The sequence below is a fragment of the Neovison vison genome, chromosome 3 (genome assembly GCF_020171115.1).
Source record: "Neovison vison isolate M4711 chromosome 3, ASM_NN_V1, whole genome shotgun sequence".
Lineage (NCBI taxonomy): Eukaryota > Metazoa > Chordata > Mammalia > Carnivora > Mustelidae > Neogale > Neogale vison.
The window spans coordinates 162,136,636-162,160,086 of record NC_058093.1 but is presented as its reverse complement, the minus strand read 5'-3'; the positions used below and the strand labels follow the sequence as shown (position 1 = coordinate 162,160,086).

Below are 23,451 nucleotides of genomic sequence, written 5' to 3'. Positions count from 1 at the left end.
CTTATCTATACATGCAAATCCTATTGCCATGTCAGATAGAAATGTTTTATTTTCCTTTTCGTTATGTATCTGAGCCTTCTTCCCTGTGAACATTGACTGCATCTCCATGATCTTTCTTGCTGAAGTTGTAGTCTGCTTGTTCACCCTTTTGCTCGGGGCTCTTTTAAGAGGAGTAGCCTGACTACATCAATAATTATTCTCAAGGATGATGGCTGATTTTTCCCAGTAAATGTTTTGCTTTATCTTCACTGAGAGCACTTCATTATTCTAACCCTGTTTTACTAAGAATCAAATTGAGTTGTACTTTTAAGGAGTTTTGCAGCATAACTTCTGTCTTTCTTTCTTTAAACTACTTAGGCATTTTAGGTTTTTACAGAGAATATGCTAGACTTTCTTTAATTTTGAACATGTTCTTTGGAAACTTGGTGCCTTTTCTTCGCTATTATTTATTTATGAAATGTTATTTCAGTCATTTTCCTTTAGGGTAATGAAAAGCTTGCTGAGTGTTGAACATGGAGGAAGTTTATTAGGCCTAATAGTAGAATACAGGTAAAGAACTGAAAAGAAACACAGATGTATGTGTCTGTAAATATCATTAGAACTGTCTGTTGAATGTCATTTTGGCAAAAGGGCAGGAAGCTAACATTTATGTGGTAACTGATCACTGTCAGGCACCGAGCCAAGCAGTTTCTATTTTTTAGTTCATTTAATCCGCACAGTAACATTGAGAAGTAGATGCTGTTTCTTCATTTTACAGATGAGGAAATTGGTGCTGAGAGAAGTTAGGTGTTTTGCCCAACTTCACACAGGTATAAGTGCAAGATCTGGTATTTGAGTTGGGGTCTTGCAGATTCCGAAGCTCAGTCTTCCCATCACAGTCAGATGTTAAGCCACAGGCAAATGTCAGACTTGAAGTGGGGGTCCCAAAGGGAAGGAAAAGAGAAGAAGGAGGAGGAAAAGGATGCCTGTCAGAAGGCATGAGCAAACCAAGGAGGAAATGAAAGACAGAAATGTATTAGCATTGTGATTGTTTTAAAAATTTCTAGAGTTTTCTCAAAACTCGGTTTAATGAGCCAGGTGATGAACAATTTTAGGATTGTCAAAGTTTTGCCACCTAACTGGATAAATAGGTTGAGAATTTTGGATTTTATCTTTTTGAGCATTTGTCCATTCTCTGTTTTGAAAATGAAGTAGTGATACCCCACATTGGATCCTTGAAGACTCTAAAGATCCATGCAGGGTCAATCAGGTAGCAATTATATGAGAAAAGAGCGACTGAAGACCCATTCTCGGTGTTCAGTGTTTATAAAAGCTTTTTTTTATTTGTTTATCCTTTTATTGTGTCTATAAAACTTTGCTATATGGAACCTCAGCTTACCATTACCTGTAATGTAGAACATGGTGCTTAAGACTGAAGATGTGAATTTTTGTTGTCTGCTTACTAGTAATATATATGGATTTCAGTAAATACTTGTTTTCATCTTTAAATGAAATTTAAATCAATATGATCAGTTTTTCTTTTCGTATTGACAGGCAGCTTGCTCCCACCCTCACACAATAGACTTATTTCAGGCATAGCCAGAGAGAACGTTGTTTCTGTGTGTATAAACTGACGTTTGGCAATAGAAAAGTACTGTACCATATATTAAAACTGTTATTGTTATCCTAATGTGATATACTGTTATTAATTATGTTAATGGTACCTTATGAAACACCCCCCCCAAAGGAGGTAAAGCTCTTTAACTGTAATGATTTTCAATTTCAATGATATGTTTTGTCTACTAGCGGCTCATGAAGTAACAGTCATAATTGAATTCAGCACCTTAAGATTTCCTGACTTAGCTTAAGTGAAATATTGATTTCATGGAATTAGGTGGCAGGTGCATCGAGGAACTATTTCCTGAAAGCTTTAAGTGGCTATATAAAACCTCAAGAATATTAATTCAGGTTAAATGAGTGGGTTGGAGTCGTGCTTACTTCAGATGTTTGCCAAATGGCCAGAAGCCATGATATGTCAAGTTTTGTTTTTTGAAGTATTGAGAAATGAAGGAAGCCACAAAAATATTTCCTTTATTGTTGCATCAACATAGAGATAGTTCTCTGTAGTTCTGACAACTGCTTAATCAGTTACCCTTTAGTTAGTCGATTAAATAGGGTCTAGTTGAAAATAATTTTTCTTGAATTATTATCATGGCTCACCAGTTCTCTTCCTTTCCACTCTGATTCCATTTACATAATTTTCTCCCTTTTCGTTACTGGAGTTGTTGTCTGGAGGGTCTCTGTGTGCCTGGCTGGAACACTGATATTGATGTAAAATAATGTACAGGAAACCTTTTGTCTAAAGATACATTTCTCCCCATGGGTCATCAAAATGCGCATTTTGTCCTAAGGAAGATGTTTCTTTCTATAAAACAGAGGTAACACATATATAACGCATTAGTAGCATTACTTTTTGAATTTATTAATATATGTGTGTGTAGAATTTTATAGTTTTCCAAAACCATTAGCCTGAAACAAGTGTTGTTTATTCTCTTTTTACATTTGCATTGATCTTAGGAATTCTTATCTTTATCTTACCGGTTTTTTTTCCTGTATGGAAGAGCATTAATGTGGCTTGTAGGAGACATAACCATTCCGCAATCCCCGCTCCTAACCTATCCCTCTCATGAATTATATTTTCCTGAGGGTGAAATTAAAACAAGAACTAGGTGTATTAAATTTCTTGTTGGCCTACTGCCAGACTCTTAGATGTAATTTTAAGTGTCAAATACTAAGTTTGGGGAAGGGAAGGATGCTTTAGATTCACTAGGCTTTGTATTTATTCTTCCTTTCTCAGGGCATATTGTTTCCATGAGACCTTGCCTAGAAGCTAGGCCCTTTGTAAAACTTGTTTTTACTTTATAATTTAATCTGAATTTTGTGGATGTATTTCATGCCCTCCCAAGTAACTGTGATGTTTGAATTTCACAAAAAATTCTGTTCTATAGCAGAAAGCTATGCTGACTAAATATCTTTCAATGGTAATACTTTTAATGAAAGCCGATAACTATCCCTAAACATATTGCCTTAAGAGTACATGTGGACAGAGAAAGAGGAAGAGGAGGAAGGAGGAGAAAACGCAAGTCCGTTAAACTGACATTTAACTGTGGCTTGAATGCCGGTCTTAACAGTAGTGGTTGGTGTAGTTAATTTTAGACATTTCCTTTATCAAACATTTAAAGGTAAAAATTTCCCCATAGCCAGCAAAACTCTGAGCTGAATTCCTTTGACATTCTGCTGATCAAGGAATTTCCAATGAGTAGTACCAGATTGTTCTGCAGAGGAGTAGGAGCATGAATCAGAAATGGACAAGGAAACTGTTCTTATTCTTTCTGAACCATAAAAAGCCATTGAAAATGATAAATGTTTATTGCACATGTAATGTGTTCGTTGCATTTTATATTGAGGAAGATATGTACATGATTGAAAACTTACATATGAAAAGTCTTACCATTGGGAAGAAAATTAGAAAAATTCAGATCAAACATTTGAATTCAGATCCAACATTTCACAGTTCAAAGAGTGCAAAGGAAAAAATTGACACAATTGACTACAGAGATTTTTGTGTCTGCATATCAAAATATATTAAGTGACAATAGAGAAAATATTTTTAGTTAATATGCTAGAGGTGTTAGTTATATAAAGAGATCATTAAAACAGTTAAGAAAATAAATGATGACCTTAGAGTATGATGCTCAAAGGACATAAGCAAAGGAGCTCTAATGTATAATACTAAGGATTAAGCAAGTAACATGTGATCCTACTAATAATCATAGAAGTGCAAAGTAAAGTAACCATTGGAGATTTTTCTTAGTTTACCTAATAAATTAATCATTTCATGCACTTGACCCTGACTCCAAATGATGCTTCCTGTTATATATTACCAGTGAGAATGTAAACCAAAATAACTCATTTGGAAAGCCAACTGGCATTATTTGCAAAAGGTCATATATCCTGAATTAATAATGCCACTTTTGCAAGCCTATCTTAAAATATTCCAGAATATAAGAAGAAAATATATGTGCTAAGATATTTATATTAATGCTATTTCTGTTATAAAGGACATAATTTAAATGTTCACCGGTGGTATCAGTGCTTTTCAAACTTGGCCACAGATCCGAATCATTTGGAAAGATGCAAGAAAATGCATGATGTCTGGACCCTACCCAGAGATTTTTACTTAATAAGTTTGGAGTTGTCTAAAGATTTACATTTTAAAAATCCTAATGTATAGACCGACTGAAAATCATGGACTTGAAACAAGTTGATAGGCTATTTTAACTATTTGATATATTTCTGATGGCTTTAGGTATAACATTAAAAATATCATAATTCAACACTTAGGTAAATTATAACTTCAGAAGCACACCAAAAAAATAAGCTAGAAGAAAATTTATAAAATGCTCAGAGTTGTTTTAAGGAATTCAAGATTTTGAATGGTTTTCCCAATCTTTTCATCCATTGACAGAGAGTGATGTTCTTGTATTACCTTTTAAAATAAAACTGTGTTTAAAAGAAAGATTCCTACTGGCAAGATCCTCTAGGTAATTTCCTATTTATAGATTATTTCTACCTATGAATACAGGGATTTATTCTGACTTCTAAAATAATCATATCCTGAGGTTAGAGTTACACCTCATTATTATAATGAAATCCTTCGCAGGATTCCCTTTTCCTTTTTGTCATCTCAGAAATATTTTCTCGTGTACTTTTCTGCCTGTTGGAATATAATAAGCTCAAGTCAGTCGTTTTTTTCTCTTCTTTTACTGCTCTACATCTGTGCCTATCAGTTTTCACCTTTCTTTTTTTCTTTCTTTTTTTTTTTTTTTTTAAAGATTTATTTATTTAATTGTCAGAGAGAGAGTACTCACAGGCAGGCATAGTGGCAGGCAGAAGCAGCGAGAGATGCAGGCTCCCTGCAGAGCAAGGAACGTGATGTGGGACTGGATCCCAGGATGCTGGGATCATGACCTGAGCTGAAGGCAGTGGCTTAACCAACTGAGCCACCCAGGGGTCCCAAGTTTTCACCTTTCTAAATACCATTCTCCATGCTGATGGTTCCCCAGTGTTTATCTCTAACCCCAGCATTAACTCTGTGATGCGTGTATGTATCTGCATTTTGCATGCGTACCTTTAAATTAGTAAGTCCAGAACTACATTCAACCTATTTTTTTCCAAACCGATCTCTTCTATATTAACTGTCTTAACTAATTCTACCACTATATGCCCCCAGCCACCAAAGCAAATTCCTTCTCTTCCCTTATCTCACAAATCTAGTTAGTTTTTATGTCTTACTGATCCCCCCAGCACACCGTATTTCTTCTCATGCAGTTCTTGACTCTTTCTTCATGTCTGTAACCTACCATCCTTGCTCTGTTGAGGTTCTTGTCATCTTCCCTGCTGTCCAGTACTGCAGGCCCTAATCCATCTGTCTTCTAGGCATGTCTCATTCCAGATCTATACCCATGCTAACAGAGGGACAAGGACATCTTTTTAAAGTCCTTAAAATTTTCTGTCCTTAAAATTTTCTGGGGCTCTTTTTCATCTCTTGAATGAAGACTAAGCTCCTGGCCATGGGATGTAGACATGTGCATGGCATGGTGCGTATTTTCCTTCTGGAAAATGATCCCATCCCTACCTTCCCTCCCCCTCACTCTCTGAAAATACCTCATAAATAATCATGTTTCTGTGCACCACATTCAGTTCTGTCCATCTGTGCCTTGTTCATGCTGTTCCCTCTACCTGGAATGACCTCTTTACTTCCATTTTGGATAGATGAACAAAAATTTAAAGATTAATGCTATCCACCATTGTCTGGGGTGGGGAAAATAGTTACTCTCAAGGGAAGGCAATTTGGAAGAAACCATCAACATTTTTTAAAAATCACCCTTCTGATCTAAAAATTCTTTCAGGACTCTGTTCTGGAGAAATAGGCATACACATTTTCTTCATCTGTTTGGGCATCTATAACAGAATACCACAGATTGGGTGGCTTATAAACAACAGAAATTTGATTCTCAGTGTTCTGGAAACTGCAGAGTCTAAGATCTAGGTGCCTACAGATTTGGAGTCAGGTGAGGGCTCGCTTTCTGGGGTCCTCTACCCTCTAGTGTAGATGTCCCACTACACATTGAGTCCTTATGTGGGATGGGGACGGAGAATTCTGGGGTCTCTTTTATAAGGGCACAAGTCCCATTCATGAGGGCACCCTCCTCATGACCTAATCACCTCCTAGAGGCCCCCACCTCCATATACCATTACATTGGCGACTAGGTTTCAACATATGACTTTTGGGGTTGGGGACACAAACATTCAATCTATAGCTCATATATAGAGAGAAGTATATATCATATTATTTATTGCAGCATGATTTTAATGGGAAAAATTAGATACAACCTAAATGTTAATAAGGAAATACTTCAAAAATTATGACATATCTACTCTATAGGATATTAAAAGTACGACATGAATATTAAGAATATCCAATAATCTGTACAATAGTAAGAGCAAAAAATATTCTGTGGGAAAATGTCCTGGTTGTGTCATTAAGCAAAAAAGCATGTACTGACCAGTGTGCACAAACTGGTGTCATTTGTGTTGAAAATAAATTTAAAACACCAAACCATAGATTCAGATGCAGGCATATTTGATTGCAAATAGGAAAAGCTCTGGAAGAGAACATGGCAGATCCTTGGTAGTCATTACTTCTGAAGTAGTAGGTACAGTTAGAGGAAGTTGAGAGGGACTAATGACTTTCAGTTCTGTGTAATGATGGACCTTTATACTTTCCATATAAATTCCGTGTATTTATTTGCTTGCCTAAAACTCTTCAACAATAACATAAATGGACAAAGGGGAAGACTCTGATAGAATCAGAAAGAAGCCAAATTGTGGGTAAAAGACCAAAAGCAAGAGTGATTTTCTGTTTTGAAAAGTAAAATACAATAAAATGCCATAGACCAAAAACCCACACCTGGACTTCACAGTTGTGGACATGTTGTTGCTTTGGATTGTTTTCAGATGAAATCTAGCAGGAAAAGCCGGAGTTTCATTGATTTCTTTCTTTCCTCAGAGGTAGTCTGTGTCATAGATTTGCTATATACTATTGTAGCTCAGAATTAATATAGTTTTACTATAAATATATAGGTGAAAATATATATGTGTCTATTGCTATAATCTATTGGCAAATATTTAGTTTATGGACATTTTTCTTCTTAAGTAATGTCCCTTGGTGAATGTGCATGATTTTTTCTAGGATTTATCCCAAAAAGTGGAACTGCTGATCTGTAGTGCATGCATACTTCTGTTTTGTTTTGTTTATCACTCGATATTGCCAGATGTCTTTCCAAATCGGCTGTGTCAATTTATATTCTCACTCGAGTATTTTGTAGTTTCTATTTCTGGACATTGCCAGTACTTGGTATTGCCAAGCTTCAAATTTCGTTCTATTCTGTAAATTGTGAAATGTTACTTTATCAAGAGCCTCTGAATGTTTCATGAGTGTCCAAGCCTGGCAGGCCCCTGAGGGGACGACAAAGAACCCTAAGGAAGTTGGAGTCCTAAGTTGCTAGATGCCATCAAGCAATGTGATGTCAGATACACAGAATGAAATTCTGCCCTCATTGCACTGGCTGTAAAGCCTCAGGAATTTCAGAGGTGATCATAGACTGGAGAGGTCATGGGGAGGTGAAGGTGAGGGGACCTTGACAGATGAATAGGAAGAGAGGAGAACAGAAGGCATTGGAGATGAAGGGGTAGGTAGACAGGCAGCATGGCTGGAATTAACAGGAAGCCAAGAGTCAAACCATTATTAGTTGTCCTTAAAACCATAGCCAGAAAGGGATTAGTAGAGCTTTAAAGCACACCTATTTTAAGCTCATCATTTTACCGATGAGAAGATTGAGGCCTAGAAAAAGGAGGTCATCTTGTATAAATCATTGAACTTATTTGACAAGTGTCAAAGAAAAAAACCCCCCAAACAGGGGATATTTTTGCTTATTTAACTTGGACCTCTGATGGATTGAACTTCAACTTGACTGGATAATGCAGGAGTTCAAGTGATGGCATCCCTCCCTCCCCTTTTCTTTCCATGTTTTGCTCCTCTTTCCTCTGGTTAGCCTTATTCTTGGCAGGCTCTCCTTGTGGAGGCAGCCATAGACACCAGCTAATCATTTTTGTACCTTTACAACTTATGTTTTTACTGAAAATAAGGTAGGCTATTTCTCTTTATTTCCATATCAGTTCCCCAAACTCCCGCCCTTTGACCATTTCGTTTAATCTGGCTAGCCTTCATGGTGGGGAAATAGGACCGTTTTACTGATAACTAACCTGGAATCATATGACTGAAGAGGGAAAAGTCCCTAAGAGACAGGAATGCGTGGCAGGTGTCCGTAAGATGGCCAGTCTGGCCTGAGTGGTGTGTTGGATGTTTGACACACATGATTGGAGTCATCACTTCAGATAGAATATAGTTGATGGTCATTGCAGGTGCCTTATGTCCACAAATGCCAGATTGCAACAACTGCCATAGCAGCAATCTAGTTCATCTCAACAAACGTGTTTTGAGTGCTTTGGGATTGCTTGCCGGATAATACAAAAATAAATAAATATGTGACTGTCCCCTAAGGAGTTCCCAAAATTGCAAGTGGTATGGGGCGGGAAAGTTAGAAGTTTAAAATTTCTTAATTTTATTTTATTTTTCAGTGTAGAAGTATAAAAATTTTTTATGAAACCATGAAGGATATGCAAAGTGTTGAGGTTATAATACAGGAGTGTCCTGGGCTCACAAAAGGTGTCACCATACAGGCCGGAGTTAAAAAGTTTTATTCTGAGCGGTGAATGGAGCAAGGAGGGGGGTGGGTTTCCAGGCAGAAGGTTTCTTATGGACCGAACAGAGAGATGGGAAACCACGAAGGCACATGATTTCCTGGGCTGGATCAGATTCTAGGAGAAGGGTCTGAGAGTGAGGCGTAATCTGAGTGTTGGAGAAAATGAGGTAGGGGAACTTACACTGTAGGGGACTGTAATTTCAGCCTCAAAGTTTCGATATCACTGATTTTAAAAAATAAATAAATAAAATCCAGCGTATGGCATGGTCTGGGGCATCAAAGCGGTGTTTTTGTTTGTGTTTTAAATAAGAACATTGTTTTGGCACCACTGGGTGGGCTGCATTGGAGCAGGGAGGTATTGAAGGCAGGGTTGGGGCTCTAGGACTGTTCTCCTGTGAGGCAAATAATGTTTGAATTGGGATGTGAGGAAGCAAAAAGGTAAATTGAAAAATGAACTTTGTTGAGGCACCATGATTTGAAGAGCCTGAGAAATCCTTCAGTCCTGGGTAATGAGGGGGAGGATAGTTCCCATCACTGAGTGAGAGAAAAAGAGAAACAGGAGGAGGTTCACCACTGGGAGGATGAGTAAGATGACCTTTATTTGTGGGAATATTACAAATACATAGTATTTTCAATTACATGTGAACACTATTTGTGAATATGTCAGTGCTATTCAAAGTGCCGGGGTATGTTTTTCAATTTTATCAGTTTACACAGGGAAAATTACTCACCACAGTGCATTATTTTTTCCACAGAGGAATAGATGTTTTGTATACCTTTAAAATAATATTTTAAGCATTTGGCTAATAAAATTAAATATTCCTGAGAGTATAACTGCTAGGTGCTTTTTCCTAATGATCCTAGTGATAAATATAGTATAGTATTTCCTCAAGTCTATTTCTTGGCATGATTTAATAGAGATGTTGCTAAATGTTGCTGTGGGGAGGATTTTTTTTTAATTGTTTATGCTTAGGAAACAGTGAGTTAAGGAGTTTTCCTAAGTAGGAGTTTTTCAGACTTTAGTGTATATTGTTACTGTATTTAGTGATTTTGCGAAGAATGCAGCATGCTGCTTTTCCGAAACTCGTTTGGACAGTTCTTTTGCAGCCTCACATGAGACTAGGATTCCATAGAACAAATTTGGGAATGCTGTAGTATTAGCCATTGCTAACAAGTTGGGGGAGGTAGAGTACAAGTAGAATGTAGAAATTCACATTTTTATATGAAACTAATCAATCATACCAAATATAATTGTTTCTTAATATATGAACTCCACCATTTTATTTTGGAAGATACATTTAATTGAGAATATTCTCTTTGCGATTGCTGTGATGGGGAAAATAGTATAAAGGCCTGAAGAGCTGCCAGTGGCCCTGGGTTAGTTGCCTCTGCATTGGCGTTGGTGACATAAGAAATTGGCACTTGATTCCATCTCAGTCATCTTCCTTGGAATAAACTAAGGACACCATTTAAATTTGAAATGATTTTCCTCCTGTTGTGCCACATGCCTCAAGGCTCCTTTCTCCTAGATCCCTTGTCATTTTGTATGTATTCAGAGAATTCACTTGAGTTCAGCCTGCATTTCTATTATGTGCAAAGCACTGTCAGAGTGCAAATTTATTTCTAGATTAACTGGACATATATAATGTGCTTAATAGATGTTTATTCAATTAATGGATTGTGTTATTCTTTAGTGATCCAGTTCTATAAAGAGACATCTCAGTTGTGGACCTGAATCCTCTGCCACATTCTCTCATTGTTCTTTCTTTTCGGTTTGAATAGGTAGCATTATCTGAAGGAGACGAACAGCAATGTCCTCTTCGGCAGCCTAGTTCTTAGAATAATGAAATCCACCCAGAGGGGAGTCATTGCTAGAGGTGGCACTGAGCAAAGAGGGAGCCAACCACGTTTACCACTTGCCAGCATCTGGCTTTCCTTTGTGTGTTTGTATCGAGTGCTAAATATTCTTTCTTGGCATCCAAGGTTAATTAAGTGGAGGAGGCAACTGTGGGGAGAAGAATGTGGGGGGACTGGAAAAAGCACGGGCTTTGGAATCAGAATAGAATTTGGATTGCAGCTCTATCACCTAGTGGTTCTTTGACTGCAGTAAGACTTCATCTCTCAGCCTCAGTCCCGTCCGTGACGTCGGGCATCATGTGTACATTTCGTGGTGGCCGTGAGGAATATAGAGAATAGGGAGGAGAGCCCAATCCTGTTACAGATGCTTGGCAAATGGCAACCATAATAACAGATATTTATTATTATTCTTTTCCTTCTGCCTTTACTGAATGATGAGTTATTTTCAATATTATTTACCTGTGAAAGGCTGTGGGGTTGGAGTGGAAGCTCGTTCACGTTTTCTCTTATTTTTGCTCATGATACGAAAGTGGAATTAGACAAAATCTTACCTAAACCAATTCTTTAGACAAGTTAGGAAATATTTAAATTCTTTTCATTTGCCATCTTTTGTCCCTCTAGTTGGTCCCAAAGTTGGTTGCTTTGAGGAGGAGGCATATTCATAATAATAACTCACAATTTCCAAACACTTACGGTATGCCAGACACATTTCTAAATGTTTTACATGTTTTAACTCATTAATTCCTCAGAAGAATCCCTTATGAAATAGTGACTTTTTTGTTATCCACATTCTGTACTCCAGAGAGGTCAAGTCTCAAGTCACACAGCTAGTAAATGGCGTAGCCTCTGTTGAACTCAGGCTGATGAGCTCCAGAAGCCACAGCCTTAGCCATTGTGCTCTACGGCCGTTCCTGGAATAGCGGAGGTAACGGGCATGCAGAGAAACAGTGGCCGACGTCCAACTAGACATGCGGTGTGTTGTTTGCTCAGTGTCTAGTAAAGCAAAGATTTATAGATGCCTCACCTAAGGTTTTAGCTAGAGGTCTTTAAAAATTATAATTTGGGTTATAGGCTTTAGTTTATATTTTTATAGGCCCGTTTCTCAGTTTCCTTATACTGTTTTAAAAGAATGCTAAGCAAGCCCTTGTCCCTGTTGTAATGTTTTGAGAGCACTGTCACCTAAAAGAAAAGGTCAATTTAATGAACCCCTGGAGTCTATCTGGTGGCAGCTTGGTAATGTCTCCAGAGTGAATGAAAGGTCTAAGTTCAAATCTCTGTTTATGTTCTGAGAAGACTATCTCTTGATATTGTTCAAGCCCATCAGAGCCATGTGTTTAGGTTTGGAGTCTGAAATTGTTTCTCTAAATTTAAGAATTAACTTGCACAGCATATGTCATGCGACAATTATTTCATGCCTCAGTCTGTCCACTTCATAAGAGCGCTGGGCCTTTCTAATTTTGCCTTAGAGACATGTTGAATATTGAATATCCGTATGATTATATGGATATTCTTCACATGGAAATACACAAGTATCTTTCTATTATGACCCATGTCTTGAGTTAATTGGTTCTTCCCTATTTATTTATATTTTTAAAATTCTAATATTTGTTATTTCTTATATGTCTGGGCTCATGAAAAATTGTTCATTAGTGATCCTGGAGGCACTACAAAGTTTGGGACACTGTTTGTGTCTTCAGAATCAAACTTCAGGGTTGCCGTAAGTCATTTTTTGGTTAACGTTCTATGTGCTGGGATTATTTATGTAACGTTTGAAGCTTTTAAGTTGTTCTTTTTTTTTCAGTCCTTCTCAAGAGTTCCAGACTAGTGATAATTTTTCACCAAGAAAATAGTTTAGCCTTGCCTTTCTAGAAGGTTTTTTTGATCATCTAGGTTCCTGATTGATCCATGGATGTCCACTGTACCTTTGTGTGCTAAGGACTCATCAACACTCAATGGGTAGAAATAGTTTGTTCTCCTCCACTCGTCATGACCAGCCCTATTAAAGATGTAAATAAATAGACAAACCCAAGAGTGCATTGCTCATTTTTTAAGATGTTAAAAACATTTTGGTGAAGTGTAACATATACAAGAGTTAGAAGCACAAATCCTAAGTGAACACTTTAGATTTTCCAATAGTGAATGCAAGGATCCTCCCTCGAGAACTAAAATATCATCTGCACAACAGAGGCCCACATAATTTCCTCTCAAAAATATGTCCTCTAAACGATTAAAAAAAATCCCTTAAAGTTAAGGTATTCTCTATAAGCCATCAACACTGGAAGTACTTGAAGGGAGCTATTATGAATTTTTTTCTGGAAAGAGAGTGAACATATATTTGTTTCTGTTAATTTGTATTAATGACAATTAGCACAATAACTGTTAATAACCCAATAAATGCTGCTTAACAGTTGCTTCTTGCATTTGTTGAGTTATTAGATTCACATTGTTCAGGATTAATTGTTTGATGTTCCCATGTTTGAAAAATGAGATTAAAATGTTTTTAGGAAAAGCTTTCATCTGACATTTTTAAGAGATACTTAGTAAAGTAGTTAAAATTTTGGTTACTTAAAAATATTGTACAGCATTATTATTTTATACCTAAAGGAATGGAGGACCACAATTATGATATTTTCTTTGTCATGTCTATAAATATTCTTCCAATTGCATTCCCTGGCTATTTTTTTGTGGTTTTACAAATTATTAAAATAGATAAGCCATCCATTCTCTTCACTAAGTGTGCACTATTAGTAAAATTTTATGTGTTCTGTCAGCAATTTGATGTGATAAAGCAATGGTTTTCCTGTAGTTCACACAGCACCAGGGCTCTGCAAAGCATCTCTGGGGGTTCTTTGATGTCTAGACAGTTTAAATTATGCCTGCTCCCCTGCCTCCAGATTCCACCCCTGTTCTGCTTCAGGGGTTGTGGGAAATGAAAACAAACCAGAAGGGTTCCACAACCCTACAGTCTAGGGAGAAAAACAAACAAGTAGAATAAGCTGTATATCTACCCTGGCAGGTGTATAGGGAAGGGCCCAATTACAGGAATGGTAGAAAAAAAAAAAGAATTAGGGACAAATATTGTCCTTCTTGCTTATTTCTAATTATATTCCTAAGTCAAAATGTGGTCGAGGCATTAGAGAAGGAGGTTCGAGTTGCCTTTTACCCCAGCTCCTCAGTTTTCCTCCCCAATGGCAGCCAAATCTACAAGATTGGTGTGTTTCTTATGTAGTGTCCTGTTTATTGAAATGGTAAGATGCAGAATTGCATTCTAAGTTGAAAAACTAACTTTTTTTTCTTCCTTTTTTCCTTGGTTTTCATTTTAAAATTCGGGACACCATGATTCTTCCAACCCATCTTTTTAGAAAGTAAGTAACTTTTGAAAGTTCAGTTTTGTTGTTGTTGTGAAAATGTTGATGCTTTATTAGTTCAGGTATACATATACACATACACATATTTTATTACAGAATTTTTAACTTTTAAATTTCAACTGAATCAATTAACCCTTGCTTCAACTGTAAGTGAAATGTTTTTAATTCATTAAAAATATGAATTGTTACATAGGTGCTCATGCTATCTAAGAATACACTTTTTACATATATTTACCTCACCTTCCTTCACACGCACAGTAAATCATTGTAATATATATGCATATATAAACATATTTAAGTATGTATGAATATAAATATGTTTTGCTTAAAGTGGGCCAAGGCATACTTTCTGGCTTTTTAAAATATGAAAATAATAAAAATATATAAATAAGACTTTTATTTATTAATGTTTAATGACAAGTTCATTAAGACATTCATTTCTTCAGGAATAGCAATCCAAATTTTCTAGACTGTGTGGAGTTGTTGAGAATAAAAGCAATAAGTAAATGGTATGAAAAACTTTTAAAAAATTCATTTTCCTATGCGTATTCTGCATTAGATGAAAGTTACCTTTTATTAAGCATTTAACTATATTGATGCTATCATTTTATTGTTTTTAAATAAAATGGATCATATAATTAATTTTTTTTTCTGTTCAGAAATGCAGGTGGTATGCTTACAATTAAGTGACTAATCAGCCAGTGATTTGAGATGTAAAATTTGCATTTTATTGCAGATTATTTTCTTATTCTTCTAAAATGCAAATGTTGTTCAGTTTTGAAATAAAACAAATTTCAGATGTTTGTTTCTGGAAAGATTTGAGAGAATTACAGTGATCATTGAGACTTGGAGATATACTGTCATGTGATTGTGAAGTACATATTTTTAAATATTTCCATAGTAAATCTTGAGTTTATGGAATTAATAAACAGTATAATTTAATAATATATTCATGCTCAACAGAGCTTATTATTTATATGAAACTGGGTGCTTATCACTTATATTTGCAGCAAGCATAGCACTAAACTGCCACTTAATATTCAATTTATCTTCCAAAATTATCTTTCATTTACTGTACCTTAGAAAGAAAATGTAAATTATAGTGATGGTAAATTATATTTGTTCAGCATTGTTTAGTTGTCTCGAAATCTGTATTATTCTTTCACGTTCATCTTTAGGACTTTAGGAAAAAACAGGAAGAATGTGTGTGAGGTTCGATGTTAGGTGGACAATTTTATTGTTATATTTTTAAAAGTCTACATTCTTTCATTTTTATGTATTGGATTCTTTTTTACTTGTAGTGTTAACATCCTCTTGCCAAGTCCCTACAGAAAGTCTGTGTTTCTGACAGTTTCACTAAATTAAAACTCCACAAATCTGGCATAATAATTTCCTAGCTTCAAATTGTCTGTGCTTTTATCTAAAGAGAAAATGACAAAAATAGGCATTTCACAGTGCTCAGCATAACATGTACAACATTATTTATCTGGAATTTGTTCATGGACAGAGATACTTCTGGGGGAGATGAATCTACTTTACTGTATAAGGTATGCCTGGCCCACTTGAAATATGAGCAGAAAGTCTTTTGCGAGGAAAAATAATGAAACGAGGTCTGTAAACTTGAAGAAGCTTCACGAAGAAAGATATTACATAAGCACACACATTGCAATTACCATGTATACTTTAGTGTTATTACTACATTGTTCTCTGAACATATTCAGATTAGGGCACTTGCTTCCTATCAGATCCATTGGGATCATACTGACATGTTGGCACAGAGAAGCTACTTCCTAAAATAATACTATGTTCTTCTTATTATAATACTCATAAACATTTATAAGTTGATGGGTTTATATGTCATATATATGGGTTTATATGCCATACACACACACACACACACACAATATATACATATGTATATACATATACATATATGTGTGTATATATGAGTGTATGTGTATACACATACATACAAAGGAGATATATATATATATATATATTTCACTTTTTTCATTTTATTGGTGAGTTTTCATAGTAAGAGATTTCCTAATTTTCGTTTTTAGAAACTCTTAATTTAGAAACATAAAATATTGTTTCTTTCATGGAAATTCAAAACCTTCCTATCCTAGAGCTCCATAATCTTATCTGAGAATATTTTGGGTTAAATACCCAGAACCCCTAAGTCACAAATGGGGTGGAGTAGGGCTTCTCCTCAATAGTGGTTCAACCAAATATTGATCTTTCAGCATATTGGGAAGTGAAATGTACATGGAAGTGTAAGTAAGTGAAAGTAATAATTCTGGCTCTAAATTCTAGTTTATGCAAACAAAACCCAAAAGAGGTTCTAAAGTCTACACCAGAAAATACTTAACACATGCATTTTACATTTTACGAACATCTTTCTTAGGTATAATGAATACATTTCAATAATGTTTGTACAAATATGCTTTGAAATTTTTAATTATTAGTTTAATGCCAGTTGATATCTTTAAAAAATCTGTTTTCATAATTCCGTCACTTGCATCTTTACTACAGAACATAAAGCTGGGCAGAATTCCCAAACACTTATTTTTTTATTGACAACTCTGAGAAAAGGATGTCATTGTAGAAGCTGTATCAGGTATAAACACAGATATAGATTTTTTATTTGGCCATGTGAGAAATGTAATCCTGTGGGTAACTTAAACACTTGTAATTTCAAATCAGTTCTTCCCTGGTTTCTCATTATTCTTTTGTTGCTTTTCAACCTATAGGATGGAGCTGTCCTTGAACTTGGTTTATTTGATCACTCAAGTGCAACCATCAAGTTGTCTGTAATATTTAAAAACTGAGGCTTCATGGTATTATTTGTAAAATAACAGCACATAAACGTTTGGGCTTTGGTTTCTTTGATATAGAGTGTTGGTTGCTTTATGAATAAAAGCATAATTTCAATTCAGGAGACTTTTTGCCTGAAGCCTATAAGACAGATGCATCTGATTAACTTTGGCAAAACTGGACTGGCCTGTTATTGTAATGTAGATGTTTTCGGGGTTGGGAGGATATTTTAAAAAGGCATGTGAGAAGGTTTTTTTTTTTTTTTTTTTTTTTTTTTTTTTGAGAGAGAGACAGAGCACCATTTTGCTACAGAAATTGCATCTCAGATTGCTTCACTTTTGCACACTTTTATTTTCTAGTGGAACTTCTCCATTAGCCTGTCTGAATGCAATGCTTCACACTAACACTCGAATAGGGGATGGAACATTCTTCAAAATCCCTGGAAAGTCAGGCCTTTATGCTCTCAAAGTAAGTCGGATTATTCTGCATATTATGTCTGTTATTACTGTGTATCATGCATTTTTTCAGACATGTGAAGGTAAACAAAATTAGATTTGGGTGAAGGGTAGAAAAATGACCCCTGTGCCTTTTAAATGTTTTCAGATGTCTTAAAAAATGATTTCATATTAAGAATAAACAATGACATTTTTCTTCAAGGAAAGCATATCTGTGGTTTCTCTCTAACATATGGTAACGGAAAATAGTTGTGGCTTCCTTAAAATTCTTGCTTCTTAAAAATTTACATGGAGGAGTGCCATGAATCTTCAGTCAAGGGTTTAAGATGATCACAGTTGCTGTAAACTATTTTACTTAATGACCATAAGCTGATATACAGACTTCACACCTGTATGACTTTCTTTTATAAAAATAAATTTTTTCATTCATCTCAAAAAGATGCTTGTTTAAATTAATTATTCAATTTTAAAACAGCAGTAGCATCAAGGGAATTTTAAATAATTCATACTTGTGTGAGAAAAATAGAGAAATGAAATAAAAAAACTTCAGATAATGGAATCTTAATTATTTTAGTATAACTTCCAACTAGACTGGGAAATGCTGTCTAAGATGAAAAATTCCAGAGGATAAAAGCTGATGATCTACACATGATTGTGTAACTTGGAACAAATAAAATTATTTTTATAAGCTAAAAATAATTCACTGCTTTAATATATGATGGATTACATTTAATGTTCATTAATGTCCTTTGAGAAGGGCATTTTTAATGCTGAAAGTTATACCTGGCAAAGAAGCAGGGGTTCTTTCTCTGCTACTAAGCATTAAACCCTTCTCATTGTGTGTTTCAGAAAATTACACAGGTTAATTAAAAAGACTTGTATTATTTCAGTTGCTTTTTGTAGCTACTTGGGTATTTAATTTACTGGTAAAATTCTCACTTATGAAACCGTTTCCTAATATAAGGAAGACTGTAGAATTTAAAAAAAAAAAGGTAACCATGTATGCCAAAAGGAAACTTTTATATAGATTTTAAAAGACCTAAAAAATCATCTTGTGGCAGTGTGCTTTTCCCAGTGGTTTGGTTTGGTTTGGTTTTTAAAGGAGTGATTTTACATTAAGATATAAATCTGTTGAAATTCCAAATCATAAGTAATAGTGGTAATACGTTATGATCCTGAAAATATTTTAAATGTTTTCAGTTGCCAGTACATCTCCATCATAAGTCTTCATTTTTTTTTTTTTTTTAATAATATAGAAAGAGGAGTCGTCATGCCCAGCTGACGGAACATTGGATTTAGGCTGTGAATCTGAACTGGATGGCGCGGAAATGGCGGAGGCCAATGCCAGCGGAGAAGGAGATGGAGGTATGTGTGAGGAATGTCAAGATATAAACCTTATTCTCTTACAAGTTATACAGAATTCCAGGAATTCACTGATTGAATTCCCAACCGTTAGAGATACAATTCCTTCTCTAAGTGTTTACCTCCTGCATAGATTCATCATCAAATAATTTTGATTCAAAAGGTTGGCACGAAAGGAAAGTATGCATTCTTTGCCTTTTATTTTTTTTTTTAACAATATGCTTTTCTGGATAATATTCTTGAGTGTTATCAGTATGTTTCTCCTGTAAGGGGAGAGTGTTGCTGGAGTTATCTAGTGGTTTTATTCTTCTGTGAGGCAGAGAATGCTAATATTTTCTCTCTGATTATGTTTCTTTTTCCTGTAATCACGAGTAGTTTTGTGACAGCTTTGTTCTTAGGTTTGTCCTTTGTAAATGAAGCCTAGGATTAATATTCCTCCCAAGGAAACATGGGCCAAATAAGTTATATTCTTTTGAAACTCTTTTGAAAAGTGAGTGACCCTTCCAGAATTCTAAGGGGGCATTTTCTGCCTCTGAATTCTATCCATGTTAATTCATTTTTATCTTTCTCGAGACATTTACATTATGATTCCATTGGTGTGTATAATTTCTGTACTGCAGTTTTAACAAATCTTTGTTCCACCAATGCTGCTGGACTTTTTCCTACCCTACCCACTAGTCCCACAGAGTGGACCCAGAGCATGATTTGGGAGGAAGACTGTGTCATTAAAGCCTCGGTTGGTGGACTCATAGAAATCAGTAAATTATCTTTAAACAAACAAACCTTAAAGGATTCTTGCAGAAATATCGCATTTCAGTAATAGCCCAAAGCCATTCATTTTATTAACAGCCATAGGAGTCTCTTTGTATTCTGACTGGACACTTCTGCCCTTTAAGCTGGTCTGCTTTCTGATAGTCCCCATGAGACTTATTTTGCTTTGGTGCCTATCTGATCTGCAATAGAGGTTGGGAATTAAGGTAGGAAACAACAGATTCTTTGTAAAAAAGGCTGATGTTGACTCTGTAGACTTCTTTTTTTTTTTTTTAAAGCCAACTTTCACTGAATTTGTTGTCCTGATCCTTATACCCTTTAAAAAACTCAGCTCCACACCGTTGTGTGCTAGTACTGTGAACTTCGACAGGTCCTTGTGGTTACAGAGGGAACAAGAAAGATGCATAGCAATTTCTGCCTTTCTGGAAGGGCTGGTAAATGGGCAAACTTTCTCTTTAGGAGGATGAAGGGGAATCATTGGGTCCTTCCTCTTGTTGCCCTGCCTGCTTTAGTGACCACTTGTGTGCTCTGTCTCTCTCTCTCTCTCAACCTGTATATTGAGCTTCAATTATGTGCTGCATACTGTTTTCAGCACTGCAGTTTATGCAGTAAAAAGCAAGAACAAAAAGAGACCTCTCACAGATCTTAGGTTGGTAGAGAGACAGGTAATAAGCAAAATAAATGTGTAAAATGTGTAGCTTATTCAGTGCCAAAAAGTGATATGGAGCATATTGAATGAGATAAGAGAGAGAGGAGTATGTATGAGAAAGATCTGAAAGGAGTTAAGGGAGTAGGTATTTAAGAGGAAAGAGTTCTAGGTGAAGATGCAGCTATTACAAAGGCCTTGAAGCTGGAGAGTGCCTGGAATGTTCCAGGAATATCAAGAGGCCATTGTGGTTGAAGGCCAGAATGAACAAAGGAGAGGATGGTAAGATACGAAGTCCCAGAAGTTATAGGGCCAGATACTCTAGTGCCTTGATCTTGCCTTTGGCTTTGAGCAAGATGTTCAACTCTTACAGGATTTTGAGCTAGAGACACAATGATCTCACTTAGATTTTAGCAGGAGCAAAGTATAGCGGAAGCACTAATTACAGAAATATATATGAGGGTGGGGATAAAGGACAAAAACAGAGGGAGGGGCCAGTTAGAAAGCTATTTCCATAATCTAGATAAGAAGTGATGATGGTTTGAAAAAAGGAGTAGCAGAGGATATACTGAAAAATGATTGGCTTCTGGATATGTCTGAAGCTAGATCCAGCAGGAGCTGCTGGAATTAGCATGGTTATGCAATAAAGAAAGAAGTTGGAGATAACCCCAAATTATAAGTGTTATCAAATAGAATTAGCACTCTTTTTAACTTAGATGGAAAATCTGGAAGTGAATTAGTTTCAGGGGCAAGGGTTGTTGATCAGGAGCTCAGTTTTGAACATATTAAGTATGGCATTCATTTTTACCACCAGAGTGGATGTGTTAAATAATTGGACTTATCTGTCCTGAATTTATGGGGAAGACTTTGCTGGAGATACACATTTGAAAGTGGTTGGTTTATAGACAATATTTAAACACGAGAAACTGGATGAGATCACAAGGGAACTGAAGGGATTTGAAAAGAGAAGAACCCAAAAACTGAGCTCAGGGGTATTTGAATTTTAAGAGCTTGGAGAAGGTATGGAAAATAATTACAATAAATGAGACTGAGGATAAATGGAGAGGAGAGCATGTTGTCTGTTCTGGAAGCCAAGTAAAGAGAGTGTTTCTGGAGTGAAAGCACTTCAGATGTGTCAGATACTTTTAGATATATCAACTCATAATGAAGACTGAGCATAACCATTGGATTTAGCTTTTTGAGGTTGTTGATGAACTTGACAATGACAATTTCTAGTGTTGAGATCACAGCCTGAATGGAGTGGGCTCAAAAGAATGGGAGACAGAAAATAGAGACCCCAAATGTAGCTGATGCTTTCAAGGATTTTTGAGGTAAAGGGAAGAAGTGAAATGGGAAAACGGCAAAAAGGGAAAGTAGAATCCAAAAAAGTAATTTTTTGATATGAGAGAGAAACAGGAGAATAATTCTAGACTGATGTGCAAAATCTAGTTGAGGAGGAAAATTTGATAATGAGGAAGTTGTCCTGTGGCCATGTTCTTGATTAGAGCAGAGGAAATGAGATCTATTAAATGGATGAAGAGACTGGCCTTTTTTAGGGGTATAGACAGGTGCTCTAAGGAAGCAGAGGGGAAAAGTCAGGGTATTTGCATAGAAGTGAAGGTAGGAGAGTATATGTGGGAGGGGCTTTTGGAAATTTGCTTTTTATTGCTTCGTTTTTCTCAGTGAAATAGGAAACAAACTCTTCAGCTCAGGATGAGGACCAGGGAGGTAGTTTTGCAGATTCAGGGAGACTATATAAAATGTTTGTCTAGAGTTAGGTAGCATTAAGTATACTTTCAGGGTTGCTAATTCTGAATTTAATACAAGACTAGACAACATGGCTGTACTTTTTCCAGTCATGTTCATGACCACTGTTAACAAGTGCAGAGTCGGTACAGAGTCGGACTTGATCAGACTTGGGATTTTGCCAGGTATGAATGAAGAAGTGAGAGAGGGATGAAGGAGTTAAGCGTGCATGAATTGGAGTAGTTAAGATCAGTCTCCATGGTAGTTGAGGTGGTTGTGGAGGTAAGGACACGATTATGTGAGGGATGGTGTGAAGGGGGAGGTCTTCTTGGTGTGGAAGGATTGTTTGATCTAGTGTTCCACAGAAAATGAGTTAGAAGGACAAGTGACTTGAGAGATGAATACAGGAAATTGAAGTTAGGAAAATATTATGGAATGTGTGTCAGAGATGAGAGGAAAGGAAGAAGGAATCCCAGTGTAAGGCTGTCACAAATGGTTGGAACGTTCACGCTCTTCCGCAGTGGCCTGACTGAAGGGACCATCAGCCGCAGCTGAAATTCAGCAGCCCTCGGTTTGCCCAGCCTCGTGTAATGGGATGGAGCTGAGTCTGGAATAGAGGTCACCCATCCCATTTCCAGGCCCAGTAGTACAAGATGTGTGGAAAAGAAAGGGGCTTCCACCTGAGAGGGTTCTAGGGGAAGTAGTGATCATTGGAGAGAGCCAGGTTTTTTGTAACTCAAGATGTGAAGGGAAGTTTTCAGAGAAAAGATGGAGGCTAATAGATTTTGGTAATTGACTACTACTGAATTTCGGAGGAGACAGTGGGAGGGTTTTAGTGGCTAGAAAGGGGCGGAGGACCAGGCAGGAGCACTCAGCCAATAGCTAAAACAAAGTAGGGAAAGAAAACTCCCCTGATTTGAAATGTGAATAGGAACTTCACAAAATAACACACAAAATAACACATTAGCTGCACATCTCCAGCTAATGTGACCAAGACTGAATTTTCTGGTCTCTCCTTTGAAGTTGCATTAGAGGAATTGTTTTGGGGAATCACTGAATGGATAGTAAATAGCTAGTTTCCATGAGTATTCCTTGACTTTCCCACTTCTGTTTGCATCTTATGGCAAACCATGATTGCTTCTTTTTAGGACAAGGATATTTCCTATTCACATAAATACCATATACTTCTGTGTATAACCCATCAAACTTGCCACACTTAGATATTGAAAAGGACTGCCTCCACTGTCCAGACTTTGTAAGCCATATCTGGTTTAATCCTCATAATGTTCCTATGAGATAAATAATCTTTCTAGGCTCTGTTATTTTTTTAAAATTTCCTATTTTTATTTATTTATTTATTTTTGCCTGTGAGAAATATCTCATCCAAGTGGCAAACATAAAACCCAGGCTCTAACCTCCGTGATCCTCCCTTGGAATCCCAGGGAACACTGTTAGCCAGGAGTCATTGATACAGTTTTGCTTTTCCCACATTTGTACAAATCTGTTCTGATTATAGACTTGAGAATTTGACAAAGGGGAACCCCTGGCTTATCTGAATTAAG

General features: G+C 36.3%; 1 protein-coding gene across 1 annotated transcript in view; it reads left to right on the top strand.

Annotated features, from left to right (window-relative positions):
* Positions 1–23,451, top strand: part of ASXL3 (ASXL transcriptional regulator 3) — a 182,794-nt gene that overhangs the window by 49,506 nt on the left and 109,837 nt on the right. The window contains exons 3-4 of the mRNA XM_044243202.1: positions 17,269–17,377; positions 18,621–18,729. Coding sequence (XP_044099137.1) covers positions 17,269–17,377; positions 18,621–18,729 — 218 coding nt within the window. The remainder of the gene's footprint in view (positions 1–17,268; positions 17,378–18,620; positions 18,730–23,451) is intronic.